General features: G+C 45.1%; 1 protein-coding gene across 8 annotated transcripts in view; it reads right to left on the minus strand.

Moving 5' to 3' along the window:
• The window catches only part of TMCC3 (transmembrane and coiled-coil domain family 3), a 126,525-nt gene that overhangs the window by 27,891 nt on the left and 80,674 nt on the right, over positions 1-17,960 (minus strand). The window contains exon 1 of one of the 8 annotated variants that reach the window (XM_046908969.1): positions 16,360-16,534. The exons of 6 other annotated variants lie outside the window; for them this stretch is intronic. Coding sequence is in view for 1 of the 2 variants with exons in the window: in XM_416147.7 (XP_416147.2) it covers positions 16,356-16,433 (78 nt within the window). In the remaining variant the exon portion in view is untranslated. Of the gene's footprint in view, positions 1-16,355; positions 16,535-17,960 lie in introns of those variants that run through there. One more of the 8 variants, XM_416147.7, reaches the window with a different exon arrangement.

The following is a 17,960-nucleotide window of genomic DNA, read 5'->3' on the forward strand; positions in this document are numbered from 1 at the left end:
AAGAATTCAGAACGTAGATTGCTAAGAACGTGTATATCTGCCTTCATGTAAAGCATATGCCCAAATTTAGTTAACAGTAGTCTTCTGTGAATCTTATATAACTCATGATAATAAATGAGATCAACAAATGATTAGAACTAAAATTTTAGTTTCAGTTTCCAACAACAAATATAACCACAGGAAAGGTCAAAAAGAAAACAGAAGTGAACTCACTGCCTTCTAACATTTTGGTGACTCATTCTTTATGTATCAGCACAAATACAGAACCCCCTTCCTATGGCATCTGTTCTCAGTGAAGTGAGCGGTGGTGCTGTAAGAAATGGACACACCAAAATGTGGATGTAAGAATAATTGCATTTAATTTGTGACAGCAAGCTCGTTGGCTGAGGAACACCAAGCACCACACCAGAACAAAACATTCTGATGTCAATATTTGCCTCTTTACCTGGCACACGTCACCTTCCCAGAGGCACACCATCTCATTTTGGTGGTTGAGTCACCATCCCCGGATGTGTTTAAAAGCCATTTGGATGTGGTGCTCAGGGACATGATTTAGCTGAGGGTTGGGGTAATGTGGTTAGGCTGCGGTTGGACTCGATGATCTTTAAGGTCTTTTCCAACCTGAGCAATTCTATGATTCTGTGATTTTGACGTGGTCTACCTTAATTCAGCACAGTACCTTCCTGTGGCCCCCTGTCCATTGCTAAGAGCACAATAGTTGGCTATAAGGTTGTCTCCCAGTCAAACCAGTCTTTGCAATGTTTCTGCAGAGATCTCTCTGGCAAGCCTACTTCTCTTTCTACTCTCCAAGAAAACATACTAAAGACATTAGAATGCATTCACCCAAGCATTAAGAGCAGAATATTAACACAGCTTTAACCATTAACACTCTTTGTCAGTTCTTCATGACTCAATTGATACAACAGCCTCATTCAAGTCAGCTGCCTATCATGGGAGCACTCCATGACACCAACAGTCACTGACAGAGGCGATGTGCTGCACCTGACCATTAGTTGAATAAGCACCAGCACCTTGTGCACTTACCATCAGACAGACAACTTGACCCAAATTAACTCTATGCTCCTCCTCAAGGGAGCTGTTAGCAACACAATGCAAGTCAGGCCACAGGTGATTAAAAATTTGTTTCCACAAAGACATCTTCTGCAAGGCTGGTTATGTGCAAACTGGTGGCCAAAGGAAAGGCAACAACATCAGGCTGTACTCAGAACCTGCACACAGGCATCTACCTTTAAGGTTACCGAAGAGGCTAAATAGGAAATCCCATACCTAAGTATAGCCTATACCTTAAAGCAAGCCGTCTACAGTTCAAAAGCAAATATCAATAACTGCTTTAAAGACCAGAGCAACATAGTTCTCTCACAGCTGACAATTGACAGATTAACAAGTTGCATGCATTTTCCACTAAGCATCTCTGAATCACTACTATAAACCACACATGCCCACGTCTTGCCAACCTTTTTTTAAACAATAATATATTAGATGCTCTGGAACATAAATCTTCTGTTACACTGACTTAATTCTTGAACTGGTGAGCTCTAAGGGTAAGAACCATTTGTCTTATAGTATTTTTTCAGCAGTAATTTGTGGTTGCCTTCAATTACTGAGACTACAGACTCCATGAGCATACTGCCCATCCAGTGCACACGGAAGGTATCAAGACCAGCAGATAATAGAGTGCTACAGTGAACATATCTGAGTTTAACACTTCAGCAAAATTATGGCTTACCTATCACTGAACTGCTTAGTTAGCGAGATAGGAGGCGTGACAGTTCTCTACCACAAAGAATTTTTCAACTTTTCCTCAATACAAACCTATCCACTAGCTCTCAGAGATACAAGCCTTTGTTCAGTGTGAATAGCAGCATGGAATACTGCTGTATTCCATTCTGAAACATTCAAACCAACAGAGAAGTAGCAGGGACAGTCTCCATATAAACGCCCCACAGCTCAGCAGAAACATTAGTTCAGCAAAAAACAATGGAATATGGTATCAGATGGACCTTAGACTCATTTCCTGCAGCAACAACACCTGTAGTACCTTCCCAGATCAGCTCCTCAGATCCCATCCATACACCTCAATAACAATAACTTCGGATTCACTCATGTCCCTAAATTTCTATAGAGCACATTCTGCTTCCCTCTGTATCCTTGTCACTAATAATAGCTCCAACTTTGTTAGTGTTCCTACCATAATCTGTTATAGAATCACAGAATTGTTTGAATTGGAAGGGACCTTTGAAGGTCATCCAGTCCAGCTCCCCTGCAACGAGCAGAGACACCTACAGCTGATCAGGGTGCACAGAGCCCCTCCAGCCTGACGGATGGCTCCACCACCTCTCTCAGCAACCTACATCAGTGCCTCGCCTAGCAGTGCCTGGCCTAGCAGATGAGCACGTTCTATGGATAAACTTAAGGTTATCAATCTGCTGACCAGCCAGCGCACCAGCAAGTAGAAAATGGGAAAAATTTCTCTACGTTTAACTTCCTAGAATAGCCAAGCTCCTGGTGAAGAGATAAAACCTATTTGCACATGATGTCTGCACTCATTACCTTTGAAGGCAGAAAACGATCAGCTTCAACGCATCTGAATAATGCAAAAGCCTCAGGAAATAAGAACAAATATTTCCAGCAAAGTAACAAAGGACTTAAAGGAATTTCCTGGCTCCTAACAGTGAAAAATTACACTCATAAGCTTATCAGGCTTTCTTTCAAAAGAAGTCATGTATTTTTCTTGCTACTTAAGTTAGGAAAGTAATTTCAGAACACCATTATTCCCATGGCTTAATGTTTTTTTCACCTCAATTTCTAGTCTTGCTTTACTCACATCCTTCTCTTCTACGCCCAACTCCATTTCAAATGCTCCTCTTTATTGGTGCAGAAGTGCAAGGTGACATACATTAACAAACTTCCGCTTTGCTTAAAGTGGAATTATACCTGAAGCTCTGCAAGACTTAACCATCTCTAACTCCATCTCTTCTATTCCCATCTCCCTTGTGAAGTCCCCAACTTCACAACCTTTTTATCATGTGGCACCACAGTGACTGTTCAACCCAAGACTGCAGTCGTATTCTAAGAAAAGGGAGCTCAGCATACATGGTATTCACCTTTGCTAAGATAAGGCCACACTAACTGGCAAGATCCACCAATGGTTAACCCAAAAGTTACATTTATTTCATCTTCTACACACCTCCAAGACTTTAGCTAAGCCTTTAATGAGTCTCTTCTTGAAAATTTGCTCAAGGATACACACGCACTTCAAGCTTCCCACGTCCCTCAAGAATACTCTAAATAAAAGCCTTGGTATAACACTTCCCCATTACAAAGAGGTCCTGTGTTCACTGTTCTCCTGGAGGAGGTCAGTCCTGCTGACTTCTTACAGCAGCTGAAGCTCTCCATGCTTTATTTTCACTTGGATTATGAGTACCTCTCATCTCTACCCATTCACTCTGATTAGCCACTCTGCCTCCACTCTTACACTGAACACAGAGGACTAAGTAAGTTCTATGCATATACCTAAATGGGCTAATTTCATTCCCAGTTAATTTCCCTTGGGGGATTTACCTATTCTCTTTCTATTTACATGGTGGAACACACTGCTTATAGTTCCAAGGGATTTAAAAAAAAAATATTGCTGTGAAAACAAGTACCTGAACCGCTTAATAAACAATGTATATGTATCCAAGAGAGGCAAAACCAAATGAGAACAAAGAGCTAAAAGTGCATTAGTTCAAGATGATATGAGATGGATACAGAGGGAAAAGAAAGATCAGCATAGGAGGTAAAAGGAAATCTGCGTGACTCGGACCCATAAAGACAGTGTTCATCCTTCAATTCTGCTAGTGGAAATTCTTCTAAAAGGAAAAGCAGGTTAAAAACGTGAAGTACATATACATTCACACCTAGATATGCACGTACTCGTGTGTGTATAATATAAAATAAAATACACACTGGCAGATTTTATGGCAGTAAGGTCATGTTCTTGTCCTCTTTTCTTCTCTCACAATACAAAGACTGCTGAAAATAGGTAATTGGTGCAAGATGGTTATTTTCAATCCCTGTCTGGCAATTCAGAATCTTCAACAGTAGCACCTGCAAAAGTAATATGTAGTATACTAATAACACAGAGCTGGGAGTCCAATTTAAAGGAAGTCATCTTGAGTGCCACTTGGCATGACCAGCATACTTTGGCAGAGAAGGGTTTTATCCAGTAAAGAGACAGTCCCTTACTTTGGTGGGAACAGGTGGACAACCTGACATAACTCAAAATAAGGAGGTTGGAAGTAGAAATGCACCTTCTGGGATGCTCAGCTATCGGAACGCCGCAATATTTTCCACATTGTCCATTTGTTCACTCCTGGAGAAAAGCGTGCAGGAACGCTGCATAACGTAACACAATTTCAAATAACGCAGGAACATCACCTTTCCTCGTTCTGCCTTTCTCAATTGACAGAAGGGCTGCGTAAACAGCACAAAGCTTACTCAGGCAGAAGAAAGCTGAGCACAGTGTAAGCCTAAGGATTACTTCTGAGCATCCAACGTTCACAAAGCAAGCGTATGTGCTGACATTACCAAGGTTTTCTGCATTTGGAAATGAGCCGCTGAGCTGAGTACACTTTGTACCTTTGGTAGCACGACTGTCTCTAAACCTTACTGCTACTGCACAGATAATGACAGCAGACAGACCCGCCTGCCCAGCATTAAAAAACACCATTATGAGGATTCCATTTAATGCATAACGCTGTTCTAAATCATACTGGAATAAGAATTTCTTTCCATTCCTACTCCACCAGCCCTACGTTAATAAATCAAACAGCAGCACCACAAGCAGCATATGTGGCCCTACATGGAGACACACAGCGATCAATTTTATCCAGGTATTCACACACAGCTATTAAAACTTTGTCTCACTAAGCCACGAGGAGTTCACACCCCTAAAATTAGCAAGCTACACTGGGTGTAATCAGAGACCAAAATGATGTAAACAGAGACCAAAATTTCTTCTTAAAAATAGACAGTAAGAGTTACTGCAGTTTGCAAGGGATGGTAATAAAATAAATTTAACTCTGCGGGACTTTTTGAAACCATTTTACTGGGCAGCCCTCAAATCAACTGCAGCCCTTTGAATGAGTCTCCTAAAATCACTCCCGAACCACAAAAACTGAAGTTCTCATCTAAGAATTCCATATTAACCAGTTATTTCAACCAGTTTCTGTAGAAACAGCAGAAGCACGAACAACCTTTGTCTTCACACTGCTAAAGAAAGAAAAGGTGAGGGACAATGGCAAGCTAAGGTGTGTGTGGCTGCAGGAACAGCACTGCAGCTCCCAGCAAACTGCCCATCACAGCCGCAAGCCAGCGGGCAGAAAGCAGCCACCAATACTACCTGCACAGCTATAGTTGAAGGGCAATGAGCACCAGACCCAAATTTCCCCAACTCACAAACACTGATGTGAGCCCCAGAGCTGCAGATGAAGCGCAGAAGGCTCCTCTTTTCCTCCTTCACTCTCTTGTTTTGAAATTGAAAAGGTGTATTCACAGACAGCAAAATCAATTACGTCCTGCAGTTGGTGGGGCACATTCTGAAGAGATGACTGTAGTTTTGGGGATTCGCTGACAGTTTGTGCTGAAGAAGCGCTCACAAGGAGAACTGCTGCATTCTTACTCCGAGGATTAGATCTTAGAATTTCTTGTGTTCATCATAAAAACTAAAGGTTTCAGAAGAATTAGGACACGTCTTCTGAAGGTGAGGACTTATGCAAGTGAAGTTACATCCTTTTTTTTTTCAGGCAGCCTCTATTTCAGACCTCCACGGAATCAATTCATTATAAATCCTCTATGTTCTTCAATATGACAGCAGAGCTCCAACACAGTCTTTCCACCTCCAACGTCAGCCTTGCATGCTGCACAGGCTCCTCTTTGGGCCAGATCTACCATATGGAGCAAACATGAAGGCACTAACACTCACCAGGGGCTGAGCAGAGAGCACTCCCATATGAGCAACATGTAACAGTGACATGGAAAACATGCCCCGCAGCACTTCTTTCTAGGATGAAATGACTTGCACATGCTCACCTGCTATACATCTTTACAACCTATCCTTAGGAAACTAGATTAGAGGTATGCTCCTTTGGGAGGATTCACTGTAATTGGCAGAACTTGCCCACAAGGTTAGAGGAGACTCAGGTCTGTCTGACAGATGGATGAGGAACGATCAACGTACCCTACCATCATATTTCAAACCCAGAATAGTCCTGTACATACACACAAAGGAGCAATACTCACTTTGATTTTCCAAAGCCACTTTTTAAAAACTCCTGAAGAAGTTTTTCCCAAGGTTCAGAAATTCAGAACCTGTGAGAGATGAATTTTACTGAGCCAAAACAGAGAGGAGGAGAAAAGGAGCGGTAACGTCCTGTACTGCCAAATGTCCGAGCGCCCAGAAACCAATAGTTTTTTTATGCATAATGGCAGAGCTGGCAAAATATAGAGATCAAGGGAAAAAGGCTTCCTAAAACAGAGGAATTATGCATAAGTGAAATGAAAAGGGAGAGCCACAAAAACGTTCTGTTTGTTGGACTAACAAAAAGTACCTTTAGAGCTCTCTCACTCAAGAGTCAAGTTGTTTTGGCATATATGCCTAGATATTCACTACAGACATCTCATCCTACAACATATGAAAAAGTATAAAGCTTGCATCTTTTCTGCAGTGCCTGAAATATCTATTGCCACGCAGCTGCTTTGAGGGGATACAATCTAAACCTGATTCAGGTGCCCACCTCTGTGTAAGTCAGTTCAAGTTCCTCCCAAATCGGTAGAGATCAAACCCATCACCCTCAGGAATTGGGCCTCTCTCTCAGCTACAGAAGTGCCCCACACAACCAGCCTGGGAGCAGATGGACGATTCAAAGCATTACACAAGGCTTATACTGTTTTGGGGAAAGAAGCATCTATAACAGATAGCCTCCTTGAAGTCTGCCTGATGTGGAGGGCAGGAAGCTGCATGTACTGCATGTTTCTGGAGCATCAAAAAAGGTCAGTTTTTTGGGTTTGTTCTGGTTTTGATGTTCAGTTGAACTTATTTTTAAACACATCCATCCAGATGGCTAATGGCACCGAGATGTGCATCCTTCACTGCAGTTATACGCTGTGCATGCTTGGAGAAACCACATCATCTCTGGGGAGGTGAAACAACTTCCATCATCACCCAAGGGCTGAGAGCTGTCCCAGTACTATGAACCCATGCCTGCAGAGCCTTAGGCCAATATTGTCCCCACTGCTCCAGACTTTGTTTCAAAACATAAGTTATCTTCTCAAAAATCACTCCAGCCTTCTCTGACATGAACTGCCACACCACAGAATGGCACAAAGCACACAGACTGGCCAGTTCTCTCAAGTACAAACAAGAATAACTGAAACAAGGGCTTGGCTATTTGTTTCTAAACACTGCAGATGGGTGTATCTTGATTGCAAGAGTACTTCTTCAAAAGTAAAGAGCAATTTACATACATGTTTCAGCAAAATGCTTGCGTTCATTAGTAAATGAGAAATCTCACCGAAGGTTTGACTTGTGTTGCCACTGAATGCAAATTGCGAAATAACAGTCTGTAAACTGCTGCACTCAATCCTCAAAGCCCACTTTTCTAAATCTGAAAGAATAAAGGTATCACGGCTTCTGGCACCAACAGATCACAGAGAAAAGCCTTTTACCAAGTTTTAGGAATAAGATGTCACTGGAGAAGCCAGTTGATGACTTTCAGATTGAGCTTTGGCAGTTTATTTCTTATCCACCCTCCTGAGTATTTGCATGTGATTCAAGACTTTCCAGTTCCTTGGTATGTTTGAGCAAAAAAAAGCTTTTCCTTGGAGGCACAAAACAAGCATAAACAGATGCATCTTTGTCTTTTTTTCTACATTGAGAGGGCACAATCATGCCCCTCAGGTAGAAAACCATAGGAAGCTGGTTTCATAAATGCCAGAAATAGATCTGCTGACTAGCATCTCTCTGTGCTCTAAAGAGAGAGAAGACCATGGGAGTTAACATGGGAAAGACGCAACAGAAGAAGGTGGTAACAACTAGCAGCAGTAAGCAGCCAGCTCTTGAAGACAGCAATGCTCACCGGTACTGTCCAAGGCAAATCACTTAGTACTGCACCCATGCAGTTTATGGGAACAAAATGTGCAGGTGTCAACGAGGACAGACACAGAATTTGTTAGATATACCTACTGGAAACAGAAAAGGAACTCTTGTTGATCGTCAAAGACCTTCTCCTGCCTTCACTCTTCTCCTTTTCTTAACCTCAGATCTCGCTAAGAACTGCCTTTGCTCCCCCACATCCTCCAGCCTTCCCAAGCTCCTGAGATGCCAGACTCAGTCCACTTGCAGATGGCAGAAGGAGGATTCCCAGGCAGGGTCAGCTGTCATGCTGGTGCTGATGGCACATCTCAGAAGGGCCCAAGGTCACTCATTGCATGAATTTGTGGCTGAAGAAATGGCACCACTGCAGAGATGGTCACAAAAAGCAGTGGAGGAAAACATCTCAGGAGTACGGCAAACACACTGTGAACCTTCTGGACCCATTTTAGCTCAACAGGAGCCTGGCAGCAACTGAATCGGTCTGCTGCCATTTACTGCCTGGCTTTAAAAGACACTCCTAAGAGTTAAAGAGATATTCTTAGGTCTCCCTCTGCTCTGTCGTTCTCCCTCTGCTCATCAAAACTGAGATTGTGCGATTTGCTCCAAAAAGAGGACCGACAAAACGTAGCCAGATTTCTTTCTTGAGAAATAGGGAAAAACTGAACAAACATAGCCTCTTTTTATGGACATAGCAGGAAAGGGGGAAGAAAGAAATCAGAAACCTGACGAGTGGGTGGAGAGATACTGTGCAGATCTGGCAATAAATATCAGAGCCGATCATGACACAGAATTGCGTTATCCCTGCCAAAACCTCCAGTAAGACAAAGATTCCTAACATATAAGAGCCACGCACACCCATATTATGCACGCACATCGATAACTGCAGCAGTCACAAGTACTGAAGCATTTTATGAACATCTGCATGGTATGAAGGGGAAAAAAAGAAAACTACATCCAACCTTGGGAATAAATGTTTAGCCTGATTCTAGCCAAATCCACTTTTGTTTTTTCATACTTGTTTCAACACTTGGCAGATTCTTCCAAGTGATTTAAATGCAAACAAAACAAAAAACCTCAGGGCAGGTATAATTCAAGAAGTGGCCATCAAGTTTCTTTGACCAGGCCAAAGAGAATCCAAAGGTGCGTGATGAAGGATTACTTCTCTTCGTAACACAGCGTGTCAGACATTATTGGAAGACAGGAGGATTGATGTAGGCAAGAGAAGGAAGGGCTCCAGAAGTTGACATTTAACGCAACTTTCCTGTAACTAAATGCTTCAGCAAAAAGATGCACCTTGGGAGCAATGCGTATTTCTTAACCTTTCTACTGTATTAAGTCACTCTGACACTAACAAATGGTATTTTATTACCTTTTCTCCCACTGCTTTGGTTGTGTGTGCCCCACACCCAACACAAAGAAGCATCTCTCCTGTCTTCTACTGTCATTTTCAGACAGGAATTCATGCGTCTTCTAGACTTTAGTAAAAGGCTGATAATTCAGCATCCACACACAGCACAAACAGCAGTGTGGACTCAAAGGCTGTAAGCGCAGTACGACCGCAGTGGGGTGAAGGAGCCCCATGTTATGGCATCACTTATGGACGTGGTGTAAGATAGCACACCAGCTTGGGAAAAGCTGGCAAGGTGAAAGCAGCAACATGCAAAGCTGCAAACTGGAGGAGAAGCAGCGGGTGTGACTGAGCACACAGCCACAAGTCTTCCTTGGTCCTCCCTAAGGAAGGTGTCTCAGACCTGATCTAGGCAACTCTCACTCAATGAGATCCATTCATCTAGTTTTTCTAACACTAGATGTCTCTTCGAGACTACCACTGGGTTTGATCCTACTGTGTTTCAAAGCTTCCACCTTCCCTTGCAGCTGCCTGCAGCTTTCAACCTAAGCTTCTTGCCTGCTGTAATCCAAACACAGTCAATGGCCACTAGAGCCCAAACAACAGCTACTTCCCTCTGATTTTAGGCTCCTAGAAAGCGAAGGCAAAGCAATGAATCTTTAGCACACTTGCTGGAGAAACGTTAATATTTCAATTCCAGCAAGTCAGTTTCAGCAGGTCTGTCAGTTGGCTCTTTGGGTGTCACTCTCCTGTCCAGGAATGCAGATATATCATTTCATATTTGAATAATAACTACTGGCTTAATTCAAGTTTCTACATTAAATGCACTGGAATAACTCAGAAGAAAAGGAAAACCAGAGAAAGTTGCTACAACTTCCCTTACAGGGCTTCTCTTCCTGTCACAGTATTTCTTGTAGCATGGCACTGAAATCCTAGGTAGAAATTAAGTTAGAGTAAAAAACTACCCAACTGCAGACCCCAAAGCATTGACTCCCCACGTTTCCTCTAAGCTGTGTTGCTTATCTGAACATGGAGGGCTTTTATGGCAGTGGTAGGCAATATCAGGTTTTTCTGCCACCACCTCTGCTCTAAAGCTCTGTATCATTTTGCAAATCAACACCTTTTGCTCATACAAACTGATTTCAGAGCAGTGTAGTTTTCCTAATCTTTAAAGCACCAGCTTCCATCATATTTTGTCTCCAACTAGAAATACTTCCTCTAAACACAGCATTAGCAAGGTAATAATAATAATAAAAAGATCTTATGTGATGCCTGAGAAAACAGTGGTGACCTTGTAGTGTCAGGAGCCTTTTTGAAAGACATAGTCCTATCAATTTCAATGAAATCATATTACTTAGACAATCACTTGAAGTGTTAAATCATGGCAGTCCTCAGTGTTTTCATTTATTTACATACACACACATACAGAGGATGCTCTTTTTGTAACAACCTCTGCCAGAAAGCAAAGCTGCTTCCAGACATTTCAGCCAAGCCTGCTACAAGATGATGCATTTACAACACAAAATCCAAGATGAAAACCCACCTAAGCCATCCCGATTAAAGCTAGATGAGACCATCAGACAAACTGAAAGCAGCATCTACCATCCTGTACCGAACACTTACTTCATACAGTTTTCTGTAAGGCTGCTCCAGTTCGTCTCAGATTGGTTCCATAGGCCACTGTTGTCAATGGAAACACTCAGACTTCAGAACTACTTTCACCACATTTTGATTTTAATTCAATAGCGCAGTATTAACTCTTTGCACCTCCCTATTACTGCTTCACTCAGAGCTACTGAAACAAAAGTGTATAAGGGAAGGTAACTGTTACCAAGCTACACACAGATAGATAAAGCGTGGAAGAGGTACCTACTATACAAACTGTTCACAAAAAAATATGCCAAATTTCTACTATCAGAGGTCCATTAAAACGCACTGTAGCATCCAGTATAGGGGTAACTAAGAAAAGACATGGGAAACAACTGCTGCTAATTTTTACTCTCTCGAATTTTAAGCACATGCAACACCAAAACATGACAATAATAAAGTGGGCCACATCTCCACGTTATGAAGCTCCCAATTTGTAGATACTCATTCCACCTCAGCTGGGAGGGTCGTCCCTCCTCTTCCATTCTTGCCCCCGAACTAAAGCTTAGGTCATGTAGTACAGTGTAGAAACAGGCTCAGAGGAGTTCTCACTTGCTGAGAGAGCCTGCAGAAGGTTAGCTGCACAGGCACAAGCCACCCTGGTTGCATACCAGATCCCATATGTCAAGGTTTTAGAACAGCAGGTTTATTTTTGGCTTTGCATACTAATACTCCATTCCTCTCTTGGACTTAAGGAAAAACGGAAAAATTCAATAGTAAAAACAATGCAATCCTCATCAGCAATAATGCAAATGTTCTTTAGCAAACTTATTCCACCTGGATATGTAATAGGAAAAAGAAATATTATGTGACACCATCCCCCAACACTCTATAGAATCTCATCTCATACCCACATCTTTCCCAAACCCGCGCTCAGCTCTAGGGGCACAGACAAAAGCTGGTGCCAAAAGCCCTAGAACTGGACAACAGGCAGTGAGAGCAGTCCCAGCCAGCCAAGTCCTTACAGGCTCAGCCTCGATGTGGATACTGTGCCAGGTGGCACGCAGCTACAGCCTCACTGATGGAGATGATGACAGTAAGCAAGTTATGGATCTAGAACTGCTTGCAGCCCCCTGCATCAGCACTGGCAACCTGACAGGAGGGCAATCACACGTCCTCCAAAACAAGCAAACCGAAAGGATGGAGACCTTCCTCCAGTGGCTCTGGCTTTGTGTCGTTGTTGTTAATACACCTAACGTTTAAAGAGCTGCGAGCAGATGCCCCAGTCCTGCAAGCAACATCACCCACTGCAGTAAGGAGGAGCCAAAAGCACAGCACAGGAAAGGAGGCATTAAGCAGGGAGACCAAAAGGTATGAAATGTTTAAGTACAGAACTTCCAAACGTAAAAATCATCTTTAACCTTGGAAAGAACACAAATCCCCACCCCTAAGAAACAAGAAAGAAAAAAAAGACTGCAGCTTTGTAAACTTCCTAACAGCTCTTTCTGGCACTGGAAAAATATTAAGAAGTTGGTGTCCCAAATAGTTCTGCAGTGACTAAATGATCCAAACTGGACTCTAGTTCTACACGAACAAACCGGGCCGTTCCTCAGTTCCACATGGCTAATCAGCCTTTTGGAGGTCCTACCTCAACTGTGGCTTCCTTCTCTCATCCCCACCACTCCTGCATCACATGGCCTACAATCTGACAGGTCTCACAGATTTCTAGATGCGTTGTGGATTTAAAGCTAAAGCTCGAAAGTCTTAACAACATTCTGTCTCAGTTGGGAAAAGCACGCATAAGTTCTTTGAGCACAAAATATCTGGAGGTTTGGTTACGAGCTCCAGAAGCCCAGAACAAGCATAGCCCCATACGGAAAGCAATACCAGGAGCAGCAAATAAATCTCTGCTTCCCCTGAAACTGTGGTGTTTTGGCTTTGTGGGCTTTTTGTTTGTTTGTTTGTTTTTTTAATGTGTGTTTTTGTAGTTTAAAATAATAATAATAATCTTTTCTAAGCCCCTTTATTTTATTTCCTCTAAACGTACTAAAGATTACAAGAAATAAAGGGAATCCTAGGACAGATGATGAAAGTGATTAGAGGCTTAGAAAGACTTCCATGAGAGGCGAGATTATTAAGAAGCCTGCCTCGCTTATAGACAAGATGAATGGGAGGGATCATAAGGGAGACATGAGAAAAAAGGAAGAGACGTTCAGAGGACATTTTTTATTGCTAGAATATGAGAAAACAAGTGGAAACCTGTACTTCTTTAATTTGTTTTCCAATGTCAGCCTTTTCTTGGTACAGTCACGCAGGAATCATTTTGTCCCCCAGTCACTGATTCTGCTGCTATTCTCACTAAGGCTGGAAACATAAGACTGAAAATAAGGATCCCCATTTGTTAACAAAAAAAAAACCCCACATATCCACATCTGCTCCAGGTGACACTTTTTTTTTTTTAATGAAGAAGTAATTATTACCATTTCAAATATGAAACTATCACTACTGTGGGACAGTTCAGAACAGGATCCAATGTACCATACATTACACAACCAGGGCTTCCTGCACCTCTGTCTAATGCACCTGGTGCTGGTTAAAAGCAGGATGCATCGCTGCATAGGCTTTACAAAGGGATGCAGTACAGGAACTCGTGTTTCAGTTGTAGAAACAAAATCCTCTTCTAGTACAAGGCCACATGTATAAACTGACAATCCTGATGCATTGCGGAGCACACCTGTTCTGAAAGGCTTCGGGGAAACGAGATTGAAGAGCTCTGATCAGCAGCAAAAAAGTATTATACACAGGCTTCTGAGGTCTAAACAGGACAACCAGGTGAGCACTCAGAGGCAAGAGATTTAACAGGGCCTTGACAGGCAGTCCTGAAGCACACAATAACACAGCGAGGCACAAATTAGCAGACTGAAGTGGTTTTATGCCCCACTCGGTGCTGCCATGCACAGCTCCCCAACAGCTTGGCCAAGGAGCAGAACCCCAACCCCTCCCTCCACGTTCTCGGCCTCCTCAGGCAGCAGTAGTTCTCCACATGTTAAGAATGACACGGCTGTTCCTCATTAAAGCATTTTCTCTCTTTCAGGCACTGAGATCCTTACACAAAATGTAACACAGCTCATTGGAGAGCTGTGAGCTGAGCCCAGGAAATCATACTTCAAGTGGCCCTGAACAGGAAGGCTCTGAGCAGAGCTGATGCCTTACACTGAAGGAGCTTTAGACCAGCAGCAGGAAGATCTTTTCTCCCCCTCAGAAGGCTGTATTCATGGTAAGTTGCTCTAGCACATCTACAGGCTGAATTTGGAGAAATGATGCCTTTCTCCAGCATACACAGAGGCAGTTTTGGGACAGTCTTCTTCAACATCCATAGAGCAGGCTTTATTTTCTCACGTGAAAAACCCTTAGATGGGCACCGAGGATACAGGCAGCAACCTATAGGGCTGGCTAAGTCCTCCAAAACCTGCCCTCCCAAAAACCAGACTTGGTATCCTATTTTAAGCAAACTAAGAGGTCCAGCAGCTACTTTGCCTTCTCTTTTCCTTGAGCTACATTAAATGCACCTCACCTTATTTACTACACACTGTCTCCACTGTGCTGATAGAGGCAGCTCCAATACTGCTTCACACAAGCACTGCCCGCATTGCCTGGGCTCTCAGAGTGCCCTCCCACTGCTGCTGTGTTCATTCCCTGTGTTGTTTTTCTCCATGAATGTTTGAGAACTGCAGCTTCAACTCCAGCTGCTCTGACGCTCTTTGTTCAGTCTCTCAGAGAGAAACAGCATCCTTCTTTCTCGCTTCTTTCCTACATAATAGCACCAATTGTTGCTGCTCCAGTGCCTGGCCATTTCTGTCCCTCTGGTTAAAGCAGCAAGAGGAATGATGAAGTTACCCAGGAAAAACATCCTATTTGTCCCTAATAAGCACAAACGTACTTAATGCCAGCTCTTGCTATCATCTGGAGTACAAAGCCTGCTGCTTCCATCTCTGCCCATTATATTACAAGATCCATGGAGCCTACACAACTCTTCAAGCGCAGACCCTGGAAGGCCACAATTACATGGGACTCTAGGAACTCGTTAAAGGGTTACGTTTCCAATTCCCATGGTTGCAGGAAGGAAAGGAGAGGTTAAGCCCAACGAAATGAAACTCAAAATCAGACCAAAGCCCAACGCGTTCATGAAATTGTCTTAAGAGTGAAGTTTTTGTTATTATTATTTTTCCATACGCAGCTATAATGCACAGTACCACGTTTGCCACAATACTTATGCTTTTAAGCACATCAGCTGGACTACAGAGTGGAAACTCCCATTTAAGCTCTTACAAACGCCCCAAATCGGCCTTGAAGGTATGCAGTTTTCTTCCACAGCCGCACTAAGTCACATAGCACGTTATTCATTCAGCAGGAACAAGGAATACAGCACACCTTTTCAGCGCTCTTAATTCATGGGTTGGGAGGGGATGGAGAGAACACCGCGGACACGGGAGAGAAAACCCCCAAGTCCTGCAGTGTGCAGTGAGAAGGAGTGCGTGCCCTACACCTGCTGGAGCTGAGCCTTGGGGGAAGAACCCAAACCTGCACAGACCCCCGAGAGCCACCTGCCCTCAGCACAGCAGGGAGCCGTCAATACAGGTAGCATACGTTACACGAATAAAACAATAATAATAATACTAAAATAAAGCTCAGCTTGCCAGCGGACCCCAAGAAAACCTATCCCACGCAGCGGCACATCGGCAACACACAGCGTACGCCATCACCCAGGGCACACAGATACACCTTCGCGTCCGCCTCAGGGCTCAGCCCGGCCCTCCTGCAGGCTCCGGAGCCGGGCAGCCGCCGCGCTGTGCTGCCGGATGAACTCAGCGACCCACACACAGGTCAGCGACCAGGAGCGGTGCGGCGCCAGCCCGAGCCCGGGGACCCGCAGCCTGGAGCTCCCGAAATCACCAGCGCGGTAGCGCTGTTGCTGCCGGTGAGTAAGTTCTCTTCCTCTCACCTCCCACTAGTTTCTACCGCGTGTCGGTTTCTGTTATGCCAACAGCCGATTTCTTCTCATCTTCTCGTACCGACAAGCGAGCGCTCAGGATCAGGAGCGCGGCACAGAAGCGCACGCTAAAAGCCCACATCCCCCCAGCTCCAGCACGGCGCAGCGCGAGCGGGGACCCCCTGGCAGCAGCTGCGGGTCGGAGCTGCTCCTCACAGCCCGGCACCGCGGCACAAAACTTCCCGAGCTCGGCCCCGAACCCTCACGCGCGTTACCCGCGTCTTGCGGCGCCGGTGCCGCTCCGGGTCTGAGTACGTCCTGTCCACGGCCAGCGCCGTGTCGCTGCCCGGCATCGCGCCGCGGGGCCGCGCCTCCTCCTCCTTCTGCCGCCGCCGCTCCGTCCGGGAAGAGGTCCGGGCAGAGGTCCCGCCAGCGGCCGCCCAACGCCGGCACTGAGGGCTCGGTGCTGCCGCCGCCGCCGTGCGGGAGGGACGGGCACGCCTCGGGGCGGCGCGCGGCTGCACGGCTGCTCCTCCGGCACACCCGGATTAACCCCTCTGCGGCCCGGCGCGACGGAGAGGCGGCGCCTCAGAGCGCGGGGCCCTCCCAGCCTCCGGTGGAGAGGGACGGAGGCCCGAGGAGAGAAGGTGGGGCGGCACCGGCGGCGCGGTTCGGCGGCGTGCGGTAGCGCGAAGTCCCCGGGCGCTGCTGGGTGCTGCCCGGGGCTGTGCGCGAAACACACGCGGTCTGTCGGACCGACTAAATCGTCCGCGTTCGGCTTTCCGAAGTGGCGGACTGCAGCAACCGGTGACGTTCCGGTCCCTGTCGTACGCGGGAGATAAATCCGTCAGCGTTGAAGTGTGTGGCAGCCTTGAGCCACACCTGTGCGCCGCGCGCCTTCCCCGGGGCGCGAGCCTGTGCTTCAATTGCTGAGGGCTGAGGAGAAACTCTTTACTGTGAGGGTGGTGAGACACAGGAACACGTTGCCCACTGAGGCTGTGGATGCTCCCACCCTGGAGGCATTCAAGGCCAGGCTGGGTGGGCCTACAGCAGTGGGGTTGGAGCTAGATGATCCCAAAGCCCCCTTCCAACCCGAACCGTTCTATGATCTTCAGAATAGCTACACGAGGAATATAATTAAACGCATAACAGTTAATGCATTTTAAACTACAGGAAAGCGTAAGCAGAATGCTCTTCCTATCGTCACTCAGAAAACTGTAGTGAGGAAGTCTTTTCTCTTTTCCCGGGCTAAGCAGAATGCTTGTCACCGTCCCTATGCTGTCACACAAAGTGATCCTGGATCTCCATCAGACGGGCCCAGCAGGACCTCACCCTCAGGTTCAGCTGTTGGGATGCTCAGTGTGAGTCACGCTGCTTGCCTTCTCTAGCTGGAGGCAGCAACAGTCCCAAGGCATGCACATACATAAGCACACATATATCGACACAGCTGATGGCACTAGAGGGGATTGTCGCCTTTATGAATATATCTCCCTGCTGATATTTACTTGTTTTTTTTTTATTTGAATCCTATGTACTATGAGATAATCTGCTATCAGAAGTATCTGACATCATTATCTGACATATCATTGTTTCCATTGTGTGGGGCCTTCAAAAATTCAAGACCTGACATTCCAAAGGAAAAAAAATGCATCCTAGAAACAACCTTCTTGGCAGGTGTTTCTTCTTCAACTCCAACATCGGACTGTCCAAAGTTACTCAAAATTCAGAGACCAAGAAAGCAGTGAGTGAGTATGCTACAGGAAGCAGCACTTTCCCTGTGCAGTAATCATGCAAGCAAACCCACGCCAGCTACCTGCACGCACGTGACGACTTGTCATTCTTCCTATACTTCTTACATGGCTAACGAGAACAGCTGAGCT

The sequence above is a fragment of the Gallus gallus genome, chromosome 1 (assembly GCF_016699485.2).
Source record: "Gallus gallus isolate bGalGal1 chromosome 1, bGalGal1.mat.broiler.GRCg7b, whole genome shotgun sequence".
NCBI classification, from domain to species: Eukaryota; Metazoa; Chordata; class Aves; order Galliformes; family Phasianidae; genus Gallus; species Gallus gallus.